The sequence below is a fragment of the Bradysia coprophila genome, unplaced genomic scaffold (assembly GCF_014529535.1).
Source record: "Bradysia coprophila strain Holo2 unplaced genomic scaffold, BU_Bcop_v1 contig_94, whole genome shotgun sequence".
Taxonomy (NCBI): domain Eukaryota; kingdom Metazoa; phylum Arthropoda; class Insecta; order Diptera; family Sciaridae; genus Bradysia; species Bradysia coprophila.
In genome coordinates this window covers 10,314,964-10,326,217 of record NW_023504022.1, presented here as the reverse complement: position 1 = coordinate 10,326,217, position 11,254 = coordinate 10,314,964, and the positions used below count along the sequence as shown (strand labels likewise).

At 38.5% G+C, this 11,254-nt stretch overlaps 2 protein-coding genes across 4 annotated transcripts; one reads left to right on the top strand and one right to left on the bottom strand.

The window, feature by feature from the left end:
* Positions 1-1,732: 1,732 nt before the first annotated feature.
* LOC119085396 (protein suppressor of hairy wing) lies at positions 1,733-6,608 on the bottom strand. 2 transcript variants are annotated; one of them, XM_037195795.1, is made up of 8 exons: positions 6,464-6,608; positions 5,342-5,633; positions 4,938-5,279; positions 4,609-4,880; positions 4,454-4,547; positions 4,325-4,384; positions 3,960-4,155; positions 1,733-3,838 (listed from the first exon to the last, which is right to left on the bottom strand). In XM_037195795.1, exons 2-8 carry the CDS (start codon positions 5,585-5,587, stop codon positions 3,138-3,140), a joined length of 1,911 nt encoding a protein of 636 aa, XP_037051690.1. In that variant the 5' UTR covers positions 5,588-5,633; positions 6,464-6,608; the 3' UTR covers positions 1,733-3,137. The 2 variants fall into 2 exon arrangements, with proteins under 2 accessions (XP_037051690.1, XP_037051691.1); XM_037195796.1 differs by having other exon boundaries at positions 5,342-5,609.
* A 1,990-nt stretch (positions 6,609-8,598) lies between these two features.
* LOC119085400 (E3 ubiquitin-protein ligase ariadne-1-like) lies at positions 8,599-10,981 on the top strand. 2 transcript variants are annotated; one of them, XM_037195805.1, is made up of 8 exons: positions 8,599-8,842; positions 8,919-9,110; positions 9,189-9,404; positions 9,558-9,842; positions 10,020-10,210; positions 10,277-10,385; positions 10,445-10,677; positions 10,737-10,981. In XM_037195805.1, exons 1-8 carry the CDS (start codon positions 8,648-8,650, stop codon positions 10,831-10,833), a joined length of 1,518 nt encoding a protein of 505 aa, XP_037051700.1. In that variant the 5' UTR covers positions 8,599-8,647; the 3' UTR covers positions 10,834-10,981. The 2 variants fall into 2 exon arrangements, with proteins under 2 accessions (XP_037051700.1, XP_037051699.1); XM_037195804.1 differs by having other exon boundaries at positions 9,909-10,210.
* Positions 10,982-11,254: the final 273 nt, after the last annotated feature.

Here is an 11,254-nt window from a genome sequence, read left to right as displayed (position 1 = left end):
GTCGGTAGAAGAAAAAAAGAGTTGCAAATGAGTTGTAAATAAGTTGCATTTCAGGTTGTTTCCCCCTCAAATGGTACACAAGTTGAAACGGTTTTTGTAAACGAAATATTTTTTGATACTTCAAGTAACACTTCCTTTCTTTTAAATATCGATATAAATGCACTACCGTGATAAATATATTAATTACTTTAAATTAGATTAGAAACTGATACAAAAATGAATGCTCACTTCGCTTGTAGTTCTTAGGAAAGATATTTTTCAATTTCTCTTCCTTTTTTGAGAAGATTTCGCTGTTTTTGGGTTGAAACAACGCACTTCAAGCATGAGTGGTACTCTAAGTGGAGTACTGAAACGGGACAGTGTATCAAACAAATTTTGGCACTGTAAAAAATTCTGGAAGAAATTTTCATACTACAAAGTGCAATACCGTTTTTTCGTAACAATTTTAAAATCGGGATAATGAAATTTAGATTAGTGACGACTGTTGTTTTCAGCGCCTATACAATTAGTTTCTCTTTTTATTGTGAACGCCTAGCATAAAAAAGAGTAAACATTTGTCTTGTTTTCGATGAATTCGCAATTTTTTGGGTTTCAAAGATTTTTTATTTTCGTGAACGTCTTGGTTATTGTTGAATTATTTTGAACTCTGAGGTATAATCGAAATATTAATCTTAAAATATTCGTCTTTATTTTTTATAGTTCCCAGTTAACAGTCTATTATTAAACGTTGGAAAACGACGTAAAATCGAAATTTGAATTTGAATTTGAAACATAGGCCCTGGTTGAAGCAATTCTGGTCTAAATTTGACTGACATCCCCTGTTCATCTGTTCACCTATTCATCTAGCTTTTTATTCGAAATATTTTAAATTTCTTTCACTTTGAGTTTCCATAATTTCCAGTTTCATTTCACTTCATTTAAAACCTTGCTGTGAACTTTCAAACATCAAAACACTGAATTATCAACGCTTCACAAATTTACGGAGTTGAATGTAATTATTAAGAAAATGTAGAAAATCACCCTCAACTTGCGTAGTTTGCGCTTATTTAAGTATTTCTCTTAAAAACAAATTCTGGACTAAATTAAAGCCTTGTGTAGACATCATGTTATCGATAAGTACGACAGATGTAAGCATTGCTTCAACTTAAGTTCTTCTTACATACATAGCAGAGTGAAGCTAAATGACAGGAAGTAAAAGATTTTTCATATATGTGCGGAGTGATTTACTTTATTTTCTCCCCGCAATAGACCATGAAAAATTACGCTTTGTTGACGATTGGTCGAATGGAATTTTTAGTGAGCACATCATCTGCGGTAAATGAAAATCGGTATGCTCACCTCTAGGAAAAAATAGTAATTCCAGCCAGACCGAATTGGAATGTGCTATTTTCTCTCAAACAAATAACTATTTCTCAACTTAGCTCAGTTTATTTATTGATGAGAAATGATCACCCTAACTGATTAAATCTAAAAAAATCGAGGGAAAAAAAGTTGGAAATTTCATTTCGAGGGTGTTGAAGTCACCCGATAAAATAGGATTTCCTACTTCGTTCCTGAGGTCAGTACTACGTTTACACAACAGAAGCTCCCTAAGTTTCAGCTGAGGTGAGAAAATGACTTTTTCCTCGACAACTTTGTAAAAATGTTTTTTTTATGCGACCACTTGATTTCATACTTGATTTACCACATAGAGTTACAGTTAGTCTAGACTAGTCTAGAAAATATAAGTCAGTTTAAAGTACAAAAGTTAAATTTATTAAATTGTTTCAACAGATAATCTATAAACTTTGATAATGTTTTTTAAGGCACTTATACAAATCTGTTTGCGATATTTTATTGTCTGTTTCAAATATTTGCGAAAATTGATTTAATATTGAAAGAAAATACTGAAAGTTCTCAATCTCTCTCTCTCTTTAATTTAATTGTTTACCTAAAAACTTCCTTTTCGCTTAGAGTAGAGTGAATAACATTAAGGATTGTCTAATTGTCCTTTCAATCGAAACATTTTTGTTAGGAGGCACCGATGCTCGGCTGAAATTGTAGCCTACATTTGTACATTTCATATTTTTAAAGATATCTTTTCACCAGAATCCTTTTTTGGTGGTAACAGTTTTACCAACTGTGAGAAAAGTCAACAGTTTACCGAAATTTTCATAAACTGCTCAGTTTTCTTAGTGATGGTCAGGCTACCACAAACAAATCTATTTTTTTTTTTATATAAAGCTAACACATTGCTGGTGGTTATTGTCATATTTTTAGATAAGGATTTTTATGAACAGATTTGATCATAAATAATGAAAAACACAGGACGCCTCAATGTAGACTTTTCAAACAAGTCCGAGCAGTAAACTCTACTTTACGAATGTGTAAAAATGTCTCAATACACCAATTCACCTTTTGTCACATTTCTGAGAACTCAAAAACTAGAGGCAATCTTTGGCACCTGTGAAGTACATTTTTTCACGTGATCAAAACTTTCAATGCAGCCTGGTGGGTTAATTGTTTTTTTTTTCGACATTTCGGAACACATTTTGGACTATTTATTTGGACTAAAAATTTTATAATGGAAAAGATCTACTGAGCCTCTGGACCCATTTTTGAGAAATGTTTTTCTCGAATTTACTTGAAAATCGTGAAAATTCAAGAAAACATTTTCTCAAGAATAGATCCTGGATCTTGCTCCAGGCTGAACCGATTAAATTATGCTTTCGTCAGTAACCCGATCTTTCAGAAAGTAAAAGGCTAGCTCAAGACGACGTTTTATCTTTGATGAACTACAAATGTTGAGAGTGTGGGAAGAGATGTAAACTTCGAAATACGTTTTGCAGTTAACCGTAAGTCCTAACCAATGGGTAATGATGACTGACAAAGAGTCAGTTAAATTTGGCGGGCCACTTTTTTGTTAAAAATTTATTTCTTGGTTTTGTTTTGTAGCAAAATTTGACCCTAGATTCGCCCAATTAAAGCATGAGCTAAACACTGGTAAGGATCCAATGTTTTTTGCAAAAAAATGTTTGAAAATCTAAATATTTTCTCTTATCACCTAATGCATCTGTCGCTTATAAATCGGATATCAATATGACCGATAAACGTTCTACTTGATAAAACTATTGCCTTACCGTTATGTCGATATTGTTTCATCCAGCTGTTTTCAGAACATGCAATATCACTTCATCGATCGTTTGATTGTTTAACAGCTCCTTGATGGCATCGGTATCGATGACTGTCGTGAACAGTAACTTTGTATTCTCTCGAATTTTCGTTGCATAATCCGGACAGGTGGTGTAATCAGCCGGCGTTTGATCGCATTGCTCGATAACCGAACTCAGCACGTCCTCAACGCTTTTCTCCGGCCAGCCCAATTCGGCTAGCGTATCATCGTCCACCAACAAATTGAGCAACTGTTTCACCTTTTCCGTCAATTCGCCGTCGCTGAAGTGGATCATTTGATCTTGGTCTTTCTCCTGTTTCAACACAATGGTTGCCTCCAAATTCGAGCCATCTTGATAGGTGATGTGATATTCGGACGATTCCATTTCGACATCTTCAACAACAACGTGATGAGTGTCGTCGACGTTTCCTTTCTTATTCGCATGTATCAGATCCGGTGTGATGAGCTCATTTGATGCCACTTTTCGCTGGATTTTTTTCGCTTCAGCTTTGATCGTAGCATCGTAGACGTCCTTGTGCTTGAGCCGAATGTGCCGGACGAGGTCTTCTTTGCCGAAACATGTTTTGTTACATTTTGTACAAATTTTAATCTCCAAATGCGTCTTCTTATGACTGTTCAGTTTGGCCATAGAGGCGAACGTTTCGTCGCACTGGTCACATTGCAGTTCTACAAAAAAAAAAAAAAAAACGTTTAGGACGATCAGTTTTTGGTCCTTATGAACTGTAGATGAGTGGCCTTCACATTTCAATTGGTAGGCGTAGCCCACTCATCTCGAAGGAAAACTTACTGAAAGCACTGTGCTCGGGAGCCGCTTCGCTGTGCACTTGCTTGACGTGCTTGTCCAGTCGGGATTTTCGATTGAATTTGGCCTGACACTGGGTACAATTAAAGCCATTCTCGCCAGAATGATGGAACATATGAGCCCGAAGTTGTGTGGACTGAATGAATTCTTTACCGCAAACGTTACAAACGTGCGGGCGAACCTACACGAAACAAAAAATGAAAACTGTTGGGCAGTTTGGAAGACGAAAAAAATCAGAGAGTTGATAATTGTGGCGAGTGGAGCGTCGCTTCGATAGAGCGACGTCCCGGTCGGCATAATTACCGTCTCTCTGTTGGTATTGGCTTAACATTGATAAATTAACAACCCACCCCAGTATGTATTTTGGTGTGTCGGTTAAGAGTTTCCTTAGCTGCAAAGGTTTTCGGGCACTGTTAAAGAGAAACACGGAATTTCATTTGTTTAAGATATCGAAGAACGAAAAGCCAGCATTATCTTACCATGGAACATGAATACGGTCGCTCTCCGGTATGCATCCTGCGATGTTTGCGTAACGCCCCGTTGGATGGAAATGACTTTTCACAGAGGTCGCACCTGCAAAATGAAAATTGCAAAATTTCCCCTCTTACTAGTCAGTCTGTGTTGTGTCTCTTACAAAAAAGGCTTTTCTCCCGTGTGCGTCCTTATGTGAATGTTGAGCAGTGACGATCCGTAGAAGGATTTCTCGCAGTACGGACACTGATAGTCTTTGCGACGTGTCGGCTTTCCCATGTGACCACGCAGATGCTCTCGCAAATTGTCGATTCTCGTGAATACACGCGAACACACTTGACACGTGAGCTCAGACTTGTTCTTTCCACTGCCACACTTGCTGTACATTTTATGCCGATCCAGATGATATTTACGCGTAAAGTCTCGTCCACACACCTGCGATTCGAATGGATGAACGAGTCGTAAAGGACGGAAAATTCAAGCAGAACTTACCTGACACGAAAATGGTTTCCCGGTGCTGTGTGATTCCATGTGCAGTTCAAGCACCAATTTAGAAGGACACGTTGCATTGCAACATTCACATGGAAATTCGGTGCTGGCCGAATGAATGGTAAACAGATGGCGTTCCAGGTTCAGATGCGATTTGAACGATTTCGGACAAAAGTTGCATTTCACATGGCCAACATGAGCCGTGTCTTTGGGCTCCATACAGCAGAAACATGTATTCTCGTCCACCGCAGCAAAGTCGATATCCTCCAGTGCAGCTTCTTGCTTGAGTTGAATGATCTGATCTTTTGGCATGTTGCGACACAAATTTAAGTGGCGCTTCAGACCCTGAAAGGAAACACAACGGTCGACACTCAATTGATGATTGATGCGATCAATGTTCAACTTACCACCAGCGTTTTGTACGTTTTGTTGCATTTCGCGCAGATATGCTCCAGAACAGTTTTCTTTTTCGATTTGATCGTCATGACACCGTCACTTTTCGCAACCAGGACATTTTCATCGTCAATCTGTTCGCCCTCTTCCGTTTCGCCTTCATCGCTGCTGCTGCTGTCGATATTTTCCATTTTAATGTATTCGATTTCATTGGTGTGATCGTTGATCTTCATATTCACGGTCATCATAGATTCGTCCATTGTGGTGGAAGACGGGAAATTATAAATGGAAGGCGGGGTCTTCACACTAAAAGGAATCATAAAAGTTTCATGTTAACAGTTGAACAGTTGTCACGGAAGAGAGTATCGAGGTCAAAGAAGTTTTACACCTTTAAACGAACACAGAACGGATACTACTTCATACTGTGCGAAGAAGCCACCGAACCATCCCTACTGTGAAATTCTTAGGTGATGTTTCAGCCTGATAGTAGCCGTCGTTAACAAAGTCTGTAAGTTCTTAGCCAACCGTTCGATTACTAGCGTAAGTTCCTTGACATTCCTTTGGCGATTCGATTAATGAGTTATACTCGTTCTATTAATGTAACAGCCGTGAAACCATGTCATACGAACACATGCACGATAACAACCAAAAAAGACAAGTAACTTCCGATGAAAGACCAACAAATAAACTGACCGTGGTAAGCCTTAAAGCATATAACTCGGCATATACATAATTATAGGATGACAATGACCCCTTGTAACGCTTAATGTAGGCAATGTGTAAAGTCAAACATTTACAGTGATGATCATTCGTTTGGAATGGCTGTCAGAATTTTGGTGTAGCATACTTTCACATAGTAAACAGAACAGAAATTGGATTCATTATTATTGGCCGTGGGTAGAATGATTGTTATTCTCAACCAAATAGATTTGTCTAGACCGCGTCCCGAATAGTGAAAACATCATCATGGCGTTTGTCAAATGGATTTCGATTCAGTTATGAGCAGGAAAAATTTCATAAGAAAATATTTGCATATTGATGCCACGATCTACTTGTTGCGCCTTTGAATTGACTAGTCCCAGTTTCAAAACGAAATTTTCCTTTGAATTTTTCCAATTGGAATTTTTGCGACTCACCCGAATCGTTGTGTGTTGATCTAATTTTTCGGAAATAAATTACTCCGGGATGGTTTGATAAAGTCGAAATTAAACAAAATTTAATTTCCGTAATTTATTTCCAACTCAGCAAATGTGACAAAAAAATGTAATTTGACATTAAAATGTCAAATTCTCTACTATACAGAGGAATACGAAAAATAGTCTACATTTTGGCGTTAAACTATCGGTAACGCCATCTGCGAGCAATATTTTGGTCACATAAAGATAAACCCGTTCCATGGGACAAATTAAGTGTACATTTCGCTTTTTGCAAGATAATTAGTGGGAAAGAGGTCGAGAAAATTAGTTGAGGTCGAGAAAATTAGTTTTGGCACATACCAAAAGTATCGAATTGTTGCCTAGCATCGACCAGAACAAAACTGAAATACATCAAGCCTGTCGGTTATCAATATAGTCAATATAGCTATTTGAATTGCGTGGGATGAATGACAAAAATTGTAAATAATTTAAAGGCCTCACAGTCATCCGTTTTCATTCCGTGTACGTCATAAACACGGAGGCAAAACAGATGACTGTGAATTCAGACTAACTGGCCATTTAGAGAGCGACGTAAGGGCGACGAATAGTGTCAAAATTGGCAGCCTTCTTTTGTTCTAAGTCAATATTGACACTATATGTCGCTCTCTAAATGGCCAGTAATGCTTAGTTTTCTCTTAACACCGTGTGAGAGACAAAATTGAATTTTTTCAATTTTTTTTTTGTTTATTTGACAGTTGGCTCTCTCACGGAGTACTTTTTATTGAGTGGAATGGACACTTAAAACCCAAGGTTCTGAAAGAACAGGTTAAGACACTTACGAAGGCGGGTGTTTGAAAAGTCAACTTGAAAACCATTTTTTTTTGTTAAGTTGAAATCGTCATATAAAATTTTCCAAACCTAGTTGGCGCTACAGGAAAATTTTGATCACACCGCCTTCGTGATCAACTCGAAAGTGTCTTAACCTGTTCTTTCAGAACCTTGGTAAAACCAAAGTATATAAATCACTGAAATGTAATGCAGAGTTTTCAAACTCCTATGCCCACAATACATATTTGTACGTATGTGCATCGATATAGATCATCTTCAAGATATAATACTTTCAGACGAAACCTCACTTAAGTTTCGTTAAATGTTTCGTCATAGCACTGAACAAAGCTCTAGAACAGAATTTTCAAGAGGGGCATTCTCGACGCAGTAGTCCAAATTTGTCATATAAAAATAAATAAATTAATTGGAACGCAGGCCCGAACTGGCTATACTGGGCGATCGGGCGATGCCCAAGGCGCCTTTTGCTTTTTGGCGCTCCTCAAACCAATAAAGTTTATTTGGGCGCCTCTGAGCCTTGTTCAGACAATTCACCCGATGCGCCTTTTGGTAGCCAGTCCGCCCCTGTTGGAACGTAGTATGTGAATGGCATTTCTTGATGTGGATGACATTTTAAACGACCTTGAAGATGATCTATACAGTAAATTCAGCTCAAAGTGTGGATACGTGCGTAACTGTGAATTTGCATTATCTTCAGTGGTAAATTAAGTAAAGGTAAATATATGGGCGCCCATTTATTAACATTGGTTTACATAGGTTTCTTCCAAGGCCGTTCAAAACAAGGTTCTAAAAGATTATCTTGGATTTCCGCGTTTCCAGAAGCAGAAAGAATAAACGAATCAATTACAAAATTACACAGCTTTTATTGAGAACGTCCATCAGTGTATATTATTATCAAAAGACTAACAAAACTTGAAGTTCACAGCATGCTATAACCTACGAGAGGGTTACTTGATTATTTACAATTACTCATAATTCAACAGAGTAGAGGGGGTCGAGCCTTTCAAAACCTTGGTTCAAAATGTCAATCGTCATCCACAGAGAAGCCAAGACAACCTCACTTTGAAGTTTTAACGATCAAATTTGTTTAAGTTGCGGTATTGTTTACTTCTGTTGATGACGGTCCTTGGTTTTCGGCCTGTCAAAATTCGTTTTTACCGTACGATGGAATACTTTGAGTAAAACTTGATCACCGCCCTAATTTTGTTCCCAAAGTTACGCGTTTAATGCTACAGATGGCGTGCAGAGTTTGAAAGGCGGGAAAAAAATGATTAAAGTCATCACCGTCATCACAAATAGCAGCCAAACAGTAAGTAATAACCGTAACAACTCATAGAAATGGACGACATGGCTTCTACGGTGAAGAATGAGAATGAGAACAAGAAAAATAAACGCTCAGACAACTTGGCAACTATACCATGTAAAGCTAGTCCATTCTACAATAAACCAACCCAATCTTACAAAGTGTTGAGTCAAGATGAAATCGTGCAAAATGTCGTCGAATTTGTTGAAGACGTTAACGGAATTGTTCAGGTAAACGTTTGACTATACTTGCGGCTCAACATGAAATGGATCTCTAGTGCAAAAATGTTGGTTGTCATCTTTCCAGCTCAATCCAACAATTACTCGCATCCTATTAAATCACTGCAAATGGGACAAAGCCATCATGACAGAGAGATTATTCGAGAATCCGGAAAAGCTGTACCGAGATGCCCATGTAAGCAGTCCTGACAGTGTAAATGCTAGAGTTCCGTCCGATAACAAGGAGTGCGGTATTTGCTATGCTGAAATGACGCCGAGTGTAAGTTTCAGGGCTCTCAAGAGAAGCAAAAATGAATGAGCTGCCAAGCGGACACTAAACTTCCATTTTCTCATCTAGTCGTCAACAGAAGTCACCTGCGGTCATAAATTTTGTACGCCATGTTGCTCGGCATATTTAACGGAGAAAATTCTGCGCGAAGGTTCCATTTCGATTGCATGCGCTGCAAACGATTGTAATGCGATTATCGACGACGACATAGTGTTTCAACTAGTTGACAGGAATGAAGAGGCAAAATTGCAATATCAGCTCTTGATAACGAACAGTTTTGTTAAGGTAAGCGTGCTGCGACGTAGACAAATTGTGTGTCTCTGCGGTAGGAAAACTTTGTGTGAAAAGTGTCCTTTTAAAGACAATATCTGCAGAAGATACAGAAGAGACCCTGGCAGCATGAATTTGGTTTTAGCTTCTTCATTATTCCCTTTTCAGCAAAACGAATTGATGCGTTGGTGCCCTGCCCCCTACGGATGTTCGTTTGCCATCAAAGTCAATCACGCTCCTGCTAAGCCAATCTGCTGCTATTGCAAATGTGGCTATGAGTTTTGCTTTGACTGCACCGAGGAATACCACGCACCCGTCCCCTGTCATAGACTGAAGCAATTCAGAACGTACCAGGAAGACGGACAGCTGCATGATTACAGTGGCCCAATCAAGGACTGCCCGAATCCTAGTTGCGATATCAGAATTACAAAAAGTTCGGGTTCTGATGTGATGGTAAGTTAATCTTTCAGCTTTTGGATGTGTGAAAACAGCTGGCGAACTCTTTGCTTGGTTCTTCAGAAATGCGAAAATTGTGAGACGATTTTTTGCTGGAAATGTTTGAATCGCTTCAAAATGAAAAGCAATGCTTATAATCATATTATGCTGGGCTGTAGAAACAATGTTGAACAGGAACCGCTAGAAAACATTCAGGAAGTCACTCCAAATGTTCCTATGATATCGACCCAGTCAGTCACAAATTCACCCAACAATGATGAAAGCTGGTTGTCGAATAAAGCAGGAAGTGCAGAAGGACCGAGTAGAAGTATTGGAAGTAACAATCCAGGAAGCAGGTTGCACGAACCGGCAGGAATGAATGTTGCGTACGTGATGGACTGTCTCATTTTATGTTCCCATTCAGGAAGAATTTTGTTTTGGTTCTATTTCAGACCGAGCTACATGAAGTACATTAGCGTGGACCGAAAATTTGCAGAAGTCAGGCAATCCGCTGAATCCACAAGCTCTTCCAGACAATGTCCTGCGAAGTCGAGAGACGATGTAAGTTCTTTAGAAAATCATTCACTTCTCGTCATTACACTAAGTTCGTCCCCATTCAGATGGCAGTTTTTGAACCAGCGTCGCTGGAATTAGTACGAACCTGCCGAACATTAAAATATTTCGCCATATTTGACATGTATGCCAACGATGTGACCCAATCCGAGCTGCTAAAAGTTCTAGCTAGCGATTTAGAGTTAGCCGCTGTCAGGCTGGGAAAGTCAATTGACTTTAATGGTAATAAGGATGAGTACACGGATGTCACCATATCGGAATCGGTCACACCAGTGTGGATGTAAGTAGTTAATGGGTTTTTTGCTAGCACAATTTGTACAGCAATTTGATTTTACTTAGAGAATGTCAGCTCAGGCGCCTAGCTCTGCTCGATTATGTTGACGATGGATTCAATAACGATTGGTGGACGTTTCGAGACAATCCTAAACTGGAATAATTCCATTGCATCTTCTGCTATTTTGATTTTTGGACGAAGCAACTTAATGGGATCTCAAGTCGAATGAGACAGAGATACAAATCTTTTGCTGATGTGAATGCTATACTAGGCTAGATACAAAATTCGATTGCAATAAAAATATTTTACTATTGAATTAAACGTTTTCTACTCATAAACGCTTCAAAGTTTGATGCAGCTCGACTTGGTAGTGTCGATCTTGATATCTGTGTGATTCGTTATTGAGACAAACTTTTGCCAATTAGTTCGGGGATCTTCTTAGTTGATAGTCAAATCAAACTTAATTAGAACGACCGCGGTTCGGAAGATTATTTCATTATTCACTTGCTCCATCAGACGAAAACTTCGATCAAATTTGAGTAAAAAAAAAAAAATTTGCAAAAAGGTGGTCAAACTCACTTTA